The sequence below is a fragment of the Pteronotus mesoamericanus genome, unplaced genomic scaffold (genome assembly GCF_021234165.1).
Source record: "Pteronotus mesoamericanus isolate MK-2021 breed Mesoamerican mustached bat unplaced genomic scaffold, CSHL_Meso_final contig_72, whole genome shotgun sequence".
NCBI classification, from domain to species: domain Eukaryota; kingdom Metazoa; phylum Chordata; class Mammalia; order Chiroptera; family Mormoopidae; genus Pteronotus; species Pteronotus mesoamericanus.
In genome coordinates, this window is record NW_026555242.1 from 2,461,587 (window position 1) to 2,479,181 (window position 17,595).

Sequence of the window (17,595 nt, forward strand, 5' to 3'; positions counted from 1 at the left end):
CAAAGGTGGGAGGTCTTGGGCCGTTGAAGCCCCACAGGCCTCGTGCTGTTTCAGGACGCCACGGCCATTTTGTTTACTGGCACCTGGCATTACAGTTTTTGTCAAATAAATGGAGGGAAAATGATTTCAACCCCAAACCTTGTCAATCTCAGTATTTGTGCATGTCCCTAAAGCATATTTTTTCCTTCATCACCTGAACCCTTCAGATCCTTGAGATCAGCAATTTTCAACCGGCGTGCCACAAGAATTTTTAAAACATGCAATAGCTGACTACTGAGTCGGGGGCATGGACCTCTTTTTCCTTAGATTGTCAAATAAAAAAAATGACAACAGCCAACACAATAGCCATCCCATGTGAATTAATCTAAATTATACCCTTTTTTGGTCAGATCGGCAAAATATATAATTTTTGGTGTGCTGCATGACTTTAGTCATTAGTTTATGTGTGCCATGGGATGAAAAAGGTTGAAAATCGCTGCTATACATGATTCTGTAAATAAGAGACTAAGATCGTGTGTACAGCTAAACGGATGCACAGCACTCTGTCACTGGGGCGGGGCAAACACCAGTGTTGGTGGAAAGCTCGGGCAGTGCCTGAAATTCATGAGTTCCGTCTCCATTTCCAGTTTAGAGCACTTATAAAGACAGTCTAAAAAGAGCTGCGTGGTGACCCTGGCTTTTTTATTGCCACCACGTGTCTCAGTGGTCTGGGGCTGGGGTGGAACAGCACGTTTGAGGTAACTAACTCCCTGTCCTTGGCCACTGCAACCATATGCTCGCCTCTTCTTGGGAAAGGACATTGAGGAAGGCATTCCCTTCCAGCAGGCCCAGCTTTGTCTGCACAAGCCCTTCTGCCCCAGGTGCCTTTCATTTAGGAGGGAGCTCCTCCAGCAACTCGATCATCGGCGCTGCCTGTGCCCTTAGGGTCATATTATGCTAAGGAGATGCTTTTAAAAATTAAATCACTCTTTCTCCAAAGTGAAGGTCAACTCTGCAGCTCCGCTCTCCCCACCCGTGGCTTCCAGAAACATCTGTACCCAGTGCCCGTGTCCAGCTGAATAACATTTCTGTTCACTGGCTTGTGTTTACTGTGCTATGCTCACGCCACAGAAGGTAACAACCTTTTAACTCTTTTTGAAGCTCTCATTGCTCACTCAGGCACATCATTTCTGCACACACATGGGTGGACTTATTCTCATCCTAGATCTAGAGTGCAGATTTATTCACACAACAAATTTGTGCCACCAGCAAAAGTCAAATTGCACATTTTAATTTATCCCAAAGGGTTCTTTTCCGGTTGAAAACCACCCCTTTTCTATTAACGTCACTTCCCTTTGCTTCACTGGCACTTGCCTTTCATCTCCCTTGCAGAGAAACAAAGAGCGTATCATTCAGGAGATTTAGCATGAATACAACACATGTCACCAGGAAGACATGAGGACACGGGGCTGTTGATCAGCTCACCGGCCAGGTGACTTGTTCCCAGCCACCAGCTGCGACTCAAAAAGTACAGATTCAGAGTCTTGGCCAAATTGCCCCATACCACATGCAAGGGGCCTCTGAGGTCTCCTGGGAAGCCACTGAAACAGCCGATTTTAAATTGGAGAACAAGAGTCTAGCACAGAGATCATAAGCCAGCAGCCCACAGGCCAAAACCAGCCTGCAGATGTGTGTTGTGTGACTTTTACATTTTTTTTTAAATTAGAAATAGATGCTGACCTTTTTTAAAAAAGAGAAAAATTGGGATTCCTGGCATCTGTTGAAAAATCACACAAGCTGGCAACCCTCGACTGCCATTCCCGTGGGACACTAATAGACTGGAGCTGGGTAGCAGTGCCCCCTTTACATAGACATAAGCCCTCAGTTTCCATAGCGCACCCCCTAATCCCTGTTGTCACATGCCTGTCAGCCTGGAAACTGTACACAACTTCGTGTGGCAAAGGGTCAGGGAAACAGCTGACTTAGTTAGCCCTGTTTTGTCTTGAGATGCCCACATTCTCCTCTAAAATTTAACTGGGAAGCAGGAAGGAGGCTACACCCTAGGACAACGGTCTACCATTCCCCCCACCTCTGGATGTGTGCTGTTTTGCACTTGATGGTGCAACATCTCCCATAAGGAGGTGGAGTCAAGTTCTCTAGCTAGGCTTGGCCTGATGGCTTCCTTTGGTCAACAGGCTGCTGGCAAATATGACCAAGCAGTCTTGTTAAAGCACTTACACATGGGCGTGTCCTCTCTTCCTGGTCCAAGACCACCATATACTGGATAATGAGAGTACATGGAGGAGAGATAAGTCATCCTAGCTGAGGTCCTAGCAGGGCTGCCAGACATGTGAGTGAGGCCATCTGAGACCATCCAGCCCAGCCACCCCATCACTCACTTCAGAACCATCCAGTCTACTTGCGGACCCCTGAGCAATAATAAAAGGTTGTTGTTTTAAGTCACTACATTTTGGGGTAGATTATTGGGCAGCAATAAATAGCTGAATCACAGAGCTTGGTAAAGGCCCGTGTTGCCATCTCTAAAGCTTCTTTTGGGGCCTCTCCTTGGGCAGGTGCTATCTATGATTCTTAATACTCATCTTTCTGCTGCTGTCTCTTCTGCAGCCCAGGAATGCCCATGATTTTCAAGGAGGGAAATCAGCACTCCCCCTGCCACCCCAACTAAATGACTTCTACTCTTTGCTCTTGTATAGTCCAGGCCTCTGCTCTACACCCTGCCTCTGAAGAATTTGTAGCAAAATGTTGCGTGTGGTTAATTTTTATATGAAATGAACCACAGTTGCTTTTGTCTTTTCAACAACAGTGACCTTCACAGCATCCAGGTTTTCCTTTGGGGAATCATCCCTCCCCCTCTCTTTTAGGTCTATGTGGTTTGGATAGATGTGACTCCATTCCTGGCCCAGCCCGGCCAATGAGAGAACTTCATCACCTTGACCACAGAGAATGGAGATCAGCTCACACGAGAGCTGGTTCTTGGACTCTGCTGGAACTACTAAGGGAAGGGGCAGCCTCTTCCCCTGGGGTTGCTATGCCAGAAAACTGGGGCCTGGAGCCACTGGGGGCCATCCCTAGGCTATGCCTGAGGCTGAGATGTGGTCCTTCAAGTGTGAGCTCTGGGCCAGTAACATCAGTATCACCTGGGAACTTGTTATGAATTAAAATAATTAGGCTCCATCCTAGATGCACTGAATTAGAAATGAGGGCTGGAGCCCAACAATCTGTATTTTAATTTGCTTTGCAAAAAATTCTAATGCACCTTTAAGTTTGAGATCCACAGGACTAGAGGAAAGTAGAGCTAAGTGATAAAGAAACAGCTTCCTGGTGATAATCACCTGAGCACCTGGATCCCACCATGCCTGAGGGTGACCTCCATAGTCCCAGACTTTACACGTCTGTGAGCAATATAGTTTCCTTTGTTGCTTCATCCATTTTGGGTTTCTGTCACTTTCTATTAATGATGACACTGACAAATATGTTATAAGACTCCGGACTTTGGCAGAACAGTGTTTCCAATGCAGGTTTTCCTGACAGAAATGCAAATTGCAGGCCCGTCAGGGTCTTCTAATTCACCCCCACTGAGGGGTGTTACTTAATTTCTGTGGTTGGCAGTTTGTCTGGGGAAAGTGGTTCAGATATATCACCTCTCTAGAGCACTCTGACAACTTGGACAGTAAACTTTCTGCATTAAAGACTAATGTTCTTTCTCCCTCAAGAAGACAATGGGCTTCTAGAAGTTTCTTGGAAGGTTTATGAATAGAGACTGGAGCACTACAGCACGTGAAACTGTCCCTTTCATTAGAACCAGGGACAAGTACAGTGGTAGAGAGAAATTAAGCTCTCACGGAGTTGCATCATATGCACATTTAATTGACACAATTCAATTTTATGACCTTGGCCAAAAAATAAGGGGCAAGGAGAGACATAACTCAAAGAGTGCAGGCAATTGGTTACACTTCTGGTAATGGCAGACTAGCTAATACAGACCAACATCTCCCCTGGAGCACAACTAGAAAACCTGAGCCAAATAGTCTAAAAAATCTGTTTGAAAAAAGAAATCTATTTGAAAGCACAGAAAGCCAACAGGGCTGTGATGAATGACAGGGCCAATGGCAGGCTGGAGAGGAAACCCAGGGATGTGAACCCAGCGCCTGGAAGGTGTTTCTCCCTCATGATACTGCCAATTCTGAAAAGAGCGGCTGCAAGGCTGGGAAGCTGAACAGGCCTGGTGACACACTCAGGGCCCCAGTCCAAGAGTCAAGGTGACCTGGAGAGAGCCAGGAGTGAAGGCGCAAGAAGGTTAATAAATATGTGCAAATCCAAAATACTACTGACTGGGTAAATAATGATGATGATGATGGTGATGTCATGTAGGGAGGTTTAAAATCTGGGGGAGAATTAAAATGCATGGATGACAATAATAGCTTTTAAGTTGAGAGGAGAGTGAATGAAGTTTCAGAGATGGAAGATCCTATCATTGAATGAGAAGTGGTAAACTTGTTAATTTAAAGTAGACTTCAATAGGTCAAGAATGCATGTTGCAATCTCTGGTAATAACTAAAAGAATGTGTAACTAACAAGCTAATAGAGAGGAAAAAGAGAAATAATATAAAGTACTCAGTTCAAAAGAGGGTAAGAAACAAGGAAAAAAGGAACATAAAACAGGCAGAATAAATAAAAAGCAAACAATAAGATAGTAAATTTAAAGTCAAATATATCAGCAATTACATTAAATGTAAACGGACTAATGTACCCATTAAAATGCATAGATTGTTTGAAGATAAAAATTTAAAAACCATTACATGCTGCTTACAAAAGAAAGTTTGAAAGTGAAAGAATGAAAGAAGATACACCATATAAACACTAACCAAAAGAAAGCTGGTAGACTTTCAGTCAAAAAGCATTACTAGAGCAAACAATATGCAAGACGTGATAACAAAATGTTGAATTCACCAGGAAGATATAAAAAGGATGACTAGTGCGTGCACCGAAAAGACAGCCCTTACAAATACACAGTAAAGCATGTAAGCAGTCCAGACTTTGCCTGGGAGAGGGTGAGCAGGTTTGATTTTGCTGTCCCCTCAGGACCTCTCAGGTTCCTTATGCCTCTGGGGATGGCCACATTCCGCTGTCTGCAGCACAGTGCCAGTGTTTGAGAACTCCCATTTTCCCTGCAACCCAGTCCCTAAACAAGGCCAGCTGCTTCACCTGCGGCTCAGCCATGAAGCTGTGACTGTTTCCACCCTGGAGGAGATGACTTTAGAGCTCACTGAGAGGCGTCGTGTCTGTTCGGTGTTGTCTATACAGAGCTACGTGTGCTGCACTTAAGCATCAGTTCGATGTACATATTTCCTTGAGTAGCCTTGGCCACCTGCACTTTTTGTGACCTTTAGAAACTAATTGTCATTTTACATGTGGTTCCACTGTAATCCCCATCCAGTGTGACCATGCCATGGTTTCCAACTTTCCTTTCTTCAGATTTGGCTTATGTTGGAGCCGAGTATACTTAAGAGATAAAGACTGAGCCCCAAACTCGTTCAAAACGAACACTCCACTTCCTCAAACAGTGTCCTTTTTAAGGGAACTGATTGATGGACAAACTGCTCCAAGAACCAAGCACCAGGGACAACCGCAATCCGGTTTTCATTAGATGAACCACGTGACATGCATTTCCTATCTGAGCGACACTCCTTTGCCGCACTGGCCACAGAGCTCAGTCACGGTCGCGGCCCCTCAGGCATTCGTTTGTTCATCTTATTTTCCTTTTCATGTTTTCTCTTCACCCTCATTTCCTCACATGCTTGTTAAAATCTTGCACTACATACCATCTGTACTTTGTTAGAGCACGTCAGAATGTTCTGGAGAAGGGCAGATTATAAATTGGTTAATTAAGTTCTACTTCTCAAAATGCTGTACATGAAGGTATGTGTTAAGGGTTGAGTTGTGTCTCCCCCAAAAGATGTTGAAATGCTAATTCCTAGTACTCGTGCCCTTATTTTGAAATAAGGTATTTGCAAGTGATGAGTTAAGATAAGATCTTTACAGCAGGCTCTAATCCAATAGGACTGGTGTCCTTATACAAAGGAGAAGCGTGGACAGAGACAGATGCACACATAGGACAGTGCCACGCAAAGGTTGAAGTTATGCTGCCACAAGTCAAGGAACTGCCCGAAACGAGGAGAGAACCCCCAGAAACAGATCTCCCTGAGGGCCTTCAGAAGGAACATGGCCCTGATGACACCTTGATCTTCGACTTCTAGCCTCCAGAACTTTGAAATAATAAAATTCTGCTGTTTAAGCCAATCAGATTTCAGTCCTCTGCTACTGCAGCCCTAAGAAAGTAATACACTATTCAAAATGATTTTAGTTTTACTAAACTAAAAATCAGGTGGTTTAACTTTAAAAATATGAAGTTATATATTTATATTAATGGGCATTAGAAAAAATGTAATAAATGACTCAAACCTGTGGTTTTTAGACACGCTATTGCTTAGGACTAGGCTGATGGGGGTATGTAGTAAGCAACTGACATTTTAGCTGCGTGTGAAGGGCCATGCAGTGGAGAGGTTAAAACCAGAGACTCCGCAGCCAGGTTTTCAAACACTGGCTTTACCAATTACTGGCTGCCTCTGGGCCTTGGTTTCTTCTGTACAATGGTGCTGATAATAGCAGCACCTACTGAACAGTCTGTTTGGGTAATTAAATGTGAGATTATGTTTGCATGTACAGAACACAGCCTGGGAACTGGTTCAGCGCTTTATAAATGCCAGCTCTTCATTTTATTACTCAGGTATGAAAAATCTGGTGACGGTGGATGAAGGAGGAAACGGCTGGGGGCCACCATGCCGCTCCCACTTACCAAGGGCTCTGGTAAGGGGCACACTTACCCTGGGTTTCATTTCTTTTTAACAGCTTGTTTTGGAGGAACTTTCTGAAAAGCCATTTTTATTTTTCACATAGAGTAAACGCCAGCAGAATGGACTGGAGTCTTGAGCAGCAGTCAGTGGAGCCAGTCCACGGGTCACGCAGGATTGCCACACACTCTCCACCTGCTGCTGGATCTCTGAGAGCTGACCCGAGCCTACAGTAGTCCCATGGCCCCTTCTCCTCTCTCTCCTTCTCAGCTTCCCAGCTCTTCATCTGACCAAAACTGACAGATCCAAAATTCACTAGAGTTTTCTGACACCTTACGTGTTACATCTTCCTCTTCACCCCTACAGACAATGTCCCCATTATCAGGGTTTACAAATACAACAACTCTTTAACCCCTCAGTTACTGTGACCTTGACACGCCCTTGTCCACACATCACTTCAACAGTGATTCCCATCCCACCTCTGCCATCCTCCGGCCCCATGCGGGCCTCTTTCTAGATTCTGGCTTTTGCCAAGAGGTCCCTAGGAGCTTTGGTCTTCACTCTACCCATTGGATCCTGGCTCTTCCTGTTTGTAGGTGCAAGGAGCCTCCTCTACCCGCAGGCCCGGTTTGCCTCCAGTTCCCTGCTCACTCCCAGCAGAAGCGGCGCACAGACCAGAGGCCTCAGTCTCCCTGCAGTCTGAGCGAGTCAGAGCATGGGGCTTGAAGCCTGGGTGTGAATAGCGCTTCACAGCTTGTTCAGACCCAGACCCCAGCTCCAGTTGCTTGAGTCTCCTTTGCTTGTGGCACAGATTTAGAACGTACCCCAGCCAAGCGACAAGCCAGGGCTCCCCACCACTGCCAAGTCTCGGCTCTCCTGCCCCATCATGGCAGGGGGCCCTCTGCCCAGGTTCCTGCCCCAAGTTGCTCAGGATAAAATTTCACAACTAGTCTAGCCACCGGTAACACTCTGAGCCTGAGCCACACTCCTCTCCATCCTGCAACGGTCTCTTGCTTGGTCACCCCACTTCCGCGCCATCTCCCAACAGGCCACGCTCCATGGGGCAGCCAGAGGGATATTGTTAAAATGAAAACCGGGCCATGGCAGCCCTACCTGCAAAGCCACGGAGATCTCCCTGGCAGCGAGTCCCTCTGCTGGTCTTACTCTGTTCTCTGGCCCCTGCCCACCTCTGTGACTTCATCTCAGCCACCTTCCCCTCACTCCCTGTGCTCCAACCTCCAGCCTTCTTTCCAATGCTAGCGCTGACTGAGCAGCTCTTTCTACCTCAGGACCTTTGCACAGGCTTTCTCCTGTGCAAAGCACTAGTCCTGGAAATCATCCAGTTCTCAGCTCAAATCTTCCCTCCTCAGAGAGGCCTCCTCTACCCACACTGCCCAGCCATCACCCAGTTGCTGCCTTGGCAGTAACTGCCACCACCCAACCTTCATGTTTGTTATCTATCCCTGCCCACTAAAATAGAAACACCATGAGAGCAGGGACACTGTGTTGCTCACTGGATCACCAGGGCCTGGATGCTTGCTGCCAGCCCCTGATTCCTTACCTCGATTCCCCAGCCCAGGGCTCGTGTATTGAACAGAAAACCATTGCTTGAGTTACACTTAAGCTTGCCAGGACCCACATACCCACGCACCTCCAAAGCCACCTGCGGCCAGCCAGCCCCAGGGGAGCAGCCTAACAGAGCGAGTCAGAGCACAGGGCTTGAAGCCTGGGTGTGAATCTGACCTCGCTGTCCTGCCTGTCACCTCTAGGCAAGTAACTTTCATGTTCTCAGCCCCAGTTTCCTCAACTGTGAGGTGAGAGAACAGGGTAACAATACCCATAAGGAAGTTCTCAAAGTCTGCTACCTGTCACCCACTCCCTCTGCCTTTGGGGACAGCACCAGTGTCTCCTTCACAGAACCTCTCCTGGCCTAAGCCAGGCAATGAGCAGCAGCTCCGAGGCTCTGCTGACAGTTGTGAGAACAGTACCAGCTGACCCTGACCGAGCATTCACTCTAAGCCAGGTACTCCTCTAAGCAGCCTGTCTATCCAGCCCTCCCTTTAATCCTAGAGCAACGCTCAGAGGAGAGTGTTATTCTTATCCCTGTCTGGCAGATGGGAGAATGAGGCCCAGAGAGGCTAAGTAATCCACCCAAGGTCAGAGCGCTAGCAGGTGGAAGGGCAGGATTTGCAGCAGGTGGTCAGCCGGCAGTCTGCTGGCCGCCCTTCTGCCAGGATTGCTGGGCTGGGGACTGTACGCCCAGAGCTGCGGGTGGCCATCTCACCACCCCTATGAGCCTGTCTGAGAATGCAGGGCACAAAGAAGAGTGCTGAGCCCAGGGCGGGCAGAGAGCCCACTGAGCCAGAGTGCTGGAGAGTCAGCACCCCTGGGGACAGCCTACCGCCCAAGGGAAGGGAGAGTGGGAAAGAGCCCAGCTCCCTCACCCCCAGGGTGGGGAGCAGTGGCAAATGTGGAGGCTTGTGCTCGGCACTGCCCCGGAACTCCCCAGCCAGGTGAAAGTCCGCTTGCCCAGTGAACTTGCTTGGTGATGAAGCCAGTTTCGGCTCCTTCCCTTTCCTGTCCCTACCAAGAACCATCTCCCAAATAAATTACTTGTTCCTGAAACTCTATCTCAGAGCCTGCTTCCAGACGAATCCAAACCCAGACAATATTTACACAGCATGAAACAGATGCTCAGCAAGTCACTGGTAGCTATTGTTATTTACTCCTCCTTCTTCCACCTGCCCTGAGCTGCTGGGAGAAGAGCTCCAAGCCTCAGGCCTCAGGCTCAGGGTCCACTGGTCCAAGTCTCTGGACTGTGACTATGCGGGACATGCTGGTTCCCACCACCAGGTCCCTTGGACTGTCCCTGCAGAAAACAGTCCCTCCAGCTCCCTAGCACACATGGATGAAATGCTACGGCCACATGTGTCAGGGCCCCTGGCTCGGCCTGCCTGACAAGGCTGGCTGGCTGGGGCCTGATTTTGCCTAGGGCACCCCAGGGTTCCAAATTCTTGGGACACCAGGATGCCTTGAGCTCTTTGTGATGCTTTGGGTCATAGAAACCAAAAGCAAATGTCCCCGCGCCCCCACCCCCCCGCCACAACCAGCCACCCCAGCCACTGGATTCGACTCAAGGCAACAGGCTCGAAGATCTGTCTACAGCCTCCGGGGTGTGAGGACCACTGGTTAGGGACGCAGCGGTACAGTCACCCCGCCAGCAACTGAGGCCTGCACCTGCCACTCTCCAGCTGTGTGGACTCCGTGCCCTGTGCCTCAGCCCCTCATCTACAGAATAGGAACAACTGCAGGACCTACCTCAAACACTCGTTATAAGGATTGCAATTTACTTATATAAATTACATCTATAATTTACTTACATACAATATAACTAAGAGCTTGCAATGGTCTCTGGCTCATAGTAGTCCATCAGTGTAATTCCTCATTTCATTAGAAGAGCAGCAGACTGACTCTTTACCATAAATTCTTTTGTACTTTTAGAATTTAGATAATACATTTGCATGCATTATCACCCATATGAGTAAACAAATTAATTGAAAAGTAAAAACAAAAATAAAATAAATTTTCAATTATAGCCACATCTTGGTCATAGAACAAGAAAGTAGACGTGATGGTTATGTGTCCACTGGGCTGGGCCATGAGGAGCCAAGATGTTGGGTCAAACACTACTCTGGGTGTTTCTGGGAGGGTGTTTTTACATGAGGTTAACATTTTAATTGGTAGAATAAGGCAGATTATCCTCTATAATGTGGGTGGGCCTCATCCAATGAGTTGAAGGCCTGAATACAACAAAAAGACTGACCCTCCCCTGGATAACAGGGAATTCTGCCTCTGCACTTCATCTGCAGCATTGGTCCTTCCTGCGTGATGGCCTCTGAACCAGAACGTTGGCTCTTCCTATGCCTCCCGCCTACCAATCCATCCTGCAGATTTGAATTGCCAGCCTCCATAACCGCACGAGCAATTCCGTATAATCCCTCTCCCCCCGCCCGCCATTGGTTCTGTTTCTATGGAGACCCTGACTAAAAATACATTTGCAAAAGGTCAGCTCAGACCTTGGCAGAGGGGGTGATTAAGCAAGCTCCTCCATCACAGCACCCTACGGAGGATGACCCAGGCCCGGGCCCAGCCCTGCTCAGGGGCCCCTCCCCGATTTCTTACTTGAGCATGGCCTCTCCTGGTCTGGGAGCACAGTTGGGGGCTGGGGGGTCAGGTTTGGCTCCGGTTTGCTGGGAATGAAGACCTCAGCATTGTCCTTCCGCTTAGCAGACAAATTTCTTTCCTTTTTATTACCTGTAGGAAAACAATTATTTACATGTCAAATATGGAATGCAAGCAGAGTTGGGACATGCTACTCAGGCATCTATTTACTTGTTCATTGACTTAATCATTCAACAAATATTTGTTGCACCCCGGCCCAGTGCCAGGCACCATGCTAGCTTCGGGTCAGAGATGTGAATAACACACACAATGAAACAAAGTTTGCTGAGAGCCACCATGTGCCAAGCACTGCATGTAAGCGAATAAATGAAATATTCTAGGACACACACTGGTTCTCAAATTTTAATATTTACGAGTATGGACAAGTCTTACAATCGATGAGGTGTTGGTTTAAATGGCAGCATGGCACATAAAATAATGGTGGAACCAAGGACACTGGAATTGAAAGAATACAGTAAAGCACATTTACAGACTGTGAGGAAAGGACAGCTGAATGGCTCAGAGAGCAGGACCGGGACAGAAGGGTCCTGGTACCGGGTCACGGAGGAGCATGCAGCGTGGAACACGGGGCTGACAGGCGAGCAGCAGATGATGGAGAGAGCCCTTACGGATGACTAGGGTGTCACCAGGGGCACAGAGCTGGGGGCAGGAGCAGCACGTGCAAAGGTCTGACAGCGGGAAGGTATGTGGCAGGTGAGCAGCTGGGGCCCAGGCGGGGGAGTGGCACCAGACAGCGAAGGGCCTACAGGCCATGCTTTAGAGTCAATGTTGCCCGAAGTGGAGCACCTGGGCCACTGGTGGAACGGGAGATGATGGTTCCAAATGTCATGTGGGCCGATGAATTTTTAAGCAATTGTACATCTGAATGTGCATGGGGGAAAAAATGTAACCAGCTTATCAACCCTCGATTCCATGAGTGTTATTGCTTGGAACAGTCCTAGAATTATGAAGAAGAAAGGGAGGGAGGGAGAGAGGAGGGGAGGGAGGTGAAAGGAGAGGGAAGGGAACGAGAAAAGAAAGGGGCTGGTTTAAATAACAGCTAAAAATTACTGCAGGCAGTTTGTGGAGATGTCAAAAAGTTGTGAAGGAGGTTTACAAATGGCTCAAGTTTAGGGTAAACGGTTCCTGGGCCTAGCAGCCAGCAAAGACTTGAGAGCTGGAGAAGGAGGACACGCTCGGGACCACCAGGCAGGAAAGCAGCCCTGCGCGCAGGCAGGCGAGTGGCCAGCCAGAACAAAGCAAACAAGCGGGGAGAAGAGTTGGGTCCTGTACGTGGGGCCTCCTGGCCTGGGAAGGTAGGAAACCTGGAAAGCGCCCGCTAAAGTGCAATGTAACGAGAGTCCCCAGCAGAGGAAATCCTGGGGGCTTGTGGTGGCCCAAAGAGAGGGAGTTCCACAATCAAGGGACCCATGAGATTCTTGGGAGCTCTGGGTAGATGTCGGGGACTAGTGCGGGGTTTTCCAGATTTCCACTAACCTCTCCCCTATCCCCTCTTGACTTTAGAAAGACCCAAGTTTCTCTACACTTTCTGAAGTAGCTGCTCCTTGTTGGTCTGACGCCCACGGCCCAACACAGACCAGTATGTGACAGAGGACCCACTGTGTGCAATGGGACAAGACAAAAAATGGAGAGAGGAAAATGACCGCAAGATTGGCTCCCTCAGTGCTGAAAATATACTGATGACGGCAAGAGCGCACGCTGTCTCATATGCTCCCCCAGCTGTCACAGAAGATAGATGGTGGACAGAATGGTGCCCCCCAAAGATGGCCGCGTCCTAATCCCTGGCAAAGGGGAATTAACCATGCTAATGAGCTAGTGTTAAAATAAGATTATCTTGAATTATCCCAGTGGACCCAACGTAAACAGCAAGGGTCCTTAAAAGTGGAAGGGGAACAGAGTTTCAGTTTGGGATGAAGAAAAACTTCTTAAGATAGTGGTGGTACTTGCACACAATGTGAGTACACTTAACAACAGCAAAACTGTGCTCTTAAGAATGGTGAAAGTGGTAGATTCTATGTTATGTATATTTTACCACAGTAACACACGCGTGCACACACACACAAGAGGGTGGCAGAAGAGGCGGCGCAGAGGCAAGTGTGACTATGGAAGAAAGGCACAGAGAGATGTGACATTTCTGGCTTTGAAGATGCAGGAGGGGGCCTTGAGCCAAGGAGAGCGGCGGCCTGTGGAGGCAGCGAAAGGCCAGGGAAACAGACGCTTGCCGAGCGCCTCCTGAGGGAGCAGCCCCGCTGGCACTGTTGGCCCAGGAGGCCCGCAGCAGACGCCTGACCTGCAGGGCCGTGAGACAGTAAATATGTGCTATTTTAAGCCACCAAGTTTGTGATAATTAACTACAGCAGCAATAGAAAACTAATCCATACTATTACAGAGCAGGGCTCTGAGGTCGAGTCACTTGTTCAAGGTCACAGAGATGGGAGTGACAGAATCAGCACCCGACCAGGGCTGCAGGGCTCGGAGCCCTCCCTACCTGCCGCCCGCCTCCTCTCCATAAGACAGTCCTGCAGACACTGGGCCAGGAGGTCTGCCTTAGCCATCGGAAGCCTATAAAGGATACCTCCCAGGGCTCCGAAGGGCCCAGACTCTTAGAAAGTGGCCTCGGATCACTACTGGCCTCATCTTGCACCACACTCCCCTGGCCCTTTTTCTGTCCTTGGCTACACTAAGTTCATCCCTCTTTAAACCCTTTGTGCTTGCTGTTCCCTGCACCTGGGATGCTGTTCCCGTAGCTGCTTCCTCCTCCTCATTCCTGTCCCAGCCGAAACATCACGTCCCCTGAGAAGGCTTCTCTGACCATTGCACCTACCGGTGTCCTGCCCTGACCTCCATCTCCCAACAAGTGTCCTGTGTTACAATCTTCACAACTTCAAGGTTCTGAGTTCCTAAGCTAACCCAGCGCTCTGTTTCCAGTTATTGGAAAAATAACTTCTGCCCTTCTCTGCGCTGCTCACCCACTGCCTGTCACTCACCAAGGACACATGGGATGGGAGAGAAGGGGCAGGAAGCCATCAGGGCTCAAGCCAGCCATGCCCCCACCCTCCTCCAACCACCCCCCCCTTCTCAGGACACACAGCCCCCGTCCGCCACGCTGATGCTGTCAGCAGTCCAGCTCTGCCAACTCCTGGGGTAGGGGTCTGTCTACTTCAGGGACAGTCCTGACTAGCCACCGACCCAGCTCTATCAGTTGGAAAGGTAATAACTTGTCCTCCTATCAGAGTCCCATGACTATCTCTCCTTTGTCTCACAACCTAGAAGGAAAACCAGAGTGAGTAGGGCACTTATTGGCTCCTCCAAGCCCAATTACCACTTTGGAACTACCTTGTTTATTTATTTAGTCCTGTGATTAAGAGCTTGGGCTTAGCACTCAGACTGCTGGAGACCGGATCCCACTCTGCCCCTTCCTCGCTGTGACCTCGGGCAAGTTAATTGACCTCTCTGTGCTTCAATTTCCCTATCGGTAGAACACGTGCTTTCCTTGGGGTTGTGGTGAGAATTAAATGAAGGACTACATATATAGCCCTTGAAATACGGCTTGGTACATGTTAATAAGAACTCAAAAAATACTGCTGTTATTATTTACATGTTTATATACTTATTGTCTGTTTCCCCTTCTAGGATGAAGAGCTGTAGGAGGAAAAGGGACTGGGCCCGGCTGTCCCAGCACACTGCCTGGGACATGACGTGTGCCCAGTATGAATAAATGAATGAGCGAGTGAGTGGATGAAGAAATGAATGAATGAACAGCCCAGAACCAAGCACATCTTTCCAGGCTCCTGCTGACTGGTCTTAAGTAAACGCTCAGGATTAGTTCAGAACTCCTGATCCCATGCTGAGGTCCAGGAAGACCTGAAAACAGGCCGCTGGGCCTCCCTCTGGCTGCTGTCAGGGGGCATCTGTCTCCTGCTGGGACAAAAGAAGCCAGCCAGAGGGGGCTAGAGAAGAGGCCACTGATGAAAGGGAGCAGTGAGGGGTGGCAGTAGGAGGCAGCATCCACCTCTCTGTGCACTCACAGATCAGACATCGCCGTGCTCAATGCGGGGCCTAACAAGCAATCTAGTTGTTAAAAATGTAAAATGTCAAGACAGTAAAGCTCTCTCTTTTTGTTCTATGCCCCAGTATCATTCTCAAACTGCCTTGGGCCCAACTGTTCTCCTTCTGTGACCTGGTCCTTCACACCAGCCAGTGACTTTCATGCCCCCCCATATCCAGGGTAGGGGCTTGGTCAACCTCCTGACAGCCCTTCCTGCCCTCCCCACCTCTTGAAGAAAACACAATCCATAGCAATGTACACCCAGCAGGTGTCACATGGGCGCATATTAACATTGCCTTGACTACCAGACGCTTCAGCAGGTGAGCACAGCTCCGTCATTCATTTGACAAAGATGTCCCGAGCGGCTCAAATGTGCAAGGTGCATGCTGCACGCTGGGGCTGCAATGGGGGGTTGGAGCTGGCCTGTGTCCTGGCCAAGCTCACAGGCCAGAGAGGGAGAAAGATGACTGGGGTCAGTGAGACCAGCGCCATGAGGATGCTATGAAGCAGAGGGGGCACCAAGAGGAGGCTGTGCTGGAAGCGCAAAGAAGGCTTCTCAAAGGAAGCAGCCCCTGTGCTGTCTTGCGGGGGAAAGCAGGGAACCAGGTTTCAGAGTTCAGAGTGGAAGGAGAGGAAACGTGGTGATTCAGGAGGAAGGAATGGCCTCAGCAAGGATTTGGATGTGAGAGACAACCACATCCGAGGGACAATCCTCTTCTCTGCTGACATCCGCCACTGGGTATGGCTGCCTGTTATTATGTCTCCCCAAAACTCGTAATTCAAGTTGTAACCCCCGGTACCTCAGAATTTGACTGTGGAGATAGGGCCTCTAAAGAAGTAGTTAAGGTAAAACGAGTCAGTTATGGTAGGCACTGATCCAGTTTGACTGGTATTCTTATAAGAAGAGGAAATTAAGACACTCATAGAGGGAAAATCATATGAAGGAAGACACAGAAAGAAGACTGACATGTACAAGCTGAGGAGAGATGCCTCATGAGAAACCAACCCGGCCAACACCCTGTCCTGAACTTCTAGCCTCCAGAACTGTGAGAAAATACATTTCTGTTGCTGTTTAAGTCACCCCTCATCTGCAGTACTTTGTTATGGCATCTCAAGTAGCCTGATATACTCAGTGCCTGATTTTAACCATTCCCTCATTTCTCTTTCCTTAGGTCCACCCATGCTGCCCAACTGGCCAGTCTTGATAGCTGATTCCATAAACAGGGCACAGCCAGCAGAGAGAGCAAGCAGAGGCCAAGCCAGCGCGGACGGGAGCAGGAGGACTGCTGCAGGCGGGCCCATCCCCATACCCCAACGATGTTATTTTTTCCAGGGTCTTTTCTGAAAAACTTCCTCTGGTGGACAGCTGTGGTTTGTGCCTGCAAGCATGATTTCTGCCTTCTCAGATATGCCTTGATTTTCTTTGGAAACCATTATCAGTACATGTGGTTTGGGTAGTGAAAACCACATCTGGACCTGGCGAACCAGAGCCACAGTGACTACTAGTTCAGAGATATGACCCAATGTGTGTTTAAAAGGCAATCTATCAGAGGCAGAGTTCAAAGCACTGGTTATAAGGATGCTCAAGAAACTTAGTGAGGACCTCAGCCGCATAAAAAAGATCCAGTCAGGAATGAAGGATAAATTGAAATAAAGAACAGTTTACAGGGAAACAGCAGTAGAATGGATGAAGCCAAGAATAAAATCAATGATTTGGAACACAGGGAAGCAAAAAACAACCAATCAGAACAACAAGAAGAAAAAAAGAATCCAAAAAAATGAGGATAGTATAAGTAGCATCAGGGACTTGAAGCATTCCAACATTCGCATCATAGAGGTACCAGAAGGAGAAGAGAAAGAGCAAGATATTGGAAATCTTTTTGAAAAAAATGATGAAAGGAAAATTCCCTAATTTGGTGAAAGAAATAGACATGCAAGTCCAGGAAGCATGGAGAGTCTCAAACAAGATGGATGCAAAGAGGCCCACATCAAGACACATCATAATTTAAATGCCACAGGTTAAAGATAAAGAAAGAATCTTAAAAGCAGCAAGAGAATAGATTTAGTTCACTACAGGGGAGTTCCCATAAGACTGTCAACTGGTTTCTCAAAAGAAACTTTGCAGGCTCCAAGGGATTGGCACGAAATATTCATTCATGAAGAGCAGGGACCTCCAGCCAAGACTGCTCTACCCAGAAAAGCTATCATTTAGAATTGAAGGGCAAATGAAGAGCTTCCCAGATAAGAAAAAACTAAAGGAGTTCATCATCACCAAACCATTATTTCATGAAATGTTCAAAGGACTTATTTAAGAAAAAGAAGATCAAAACAATGAACAATAAAATGGCAAAAAATACAAATCTATCAACAATTGAATCTAAAAAACAAACTAAAGAAGCAAGAAAAACAGAGACCGAATCATGGATATGTAGAGTGTTTTTGATGGTTGCCAGG

The 17,595-nt window shown here is 48.1% G+C and overlaps 1 protein-coding gene across 1 annotated transcript in view; it reads right to left on the reverse strand.

Annotated features, from left to right (window-relative positions):
• The window catches only part of KATNIP (katanin interacting protein), a 181,717-nt gene that overhangs the window by 67,604 nt on the left and 96,518 nt on the right, over positions 1-17,595 (reverse strand). Inside the window, exon 9 of the mRNA XM_054582782.1 lies at positions 11,034-11,165. Coding sequence (XP_054438757.1) covers positions 11,034-11,165 — 132 coding nt within the window. The remainder of the gene's footprint in view (positions 1-11,033; positions 11,166-17,595) is intronic.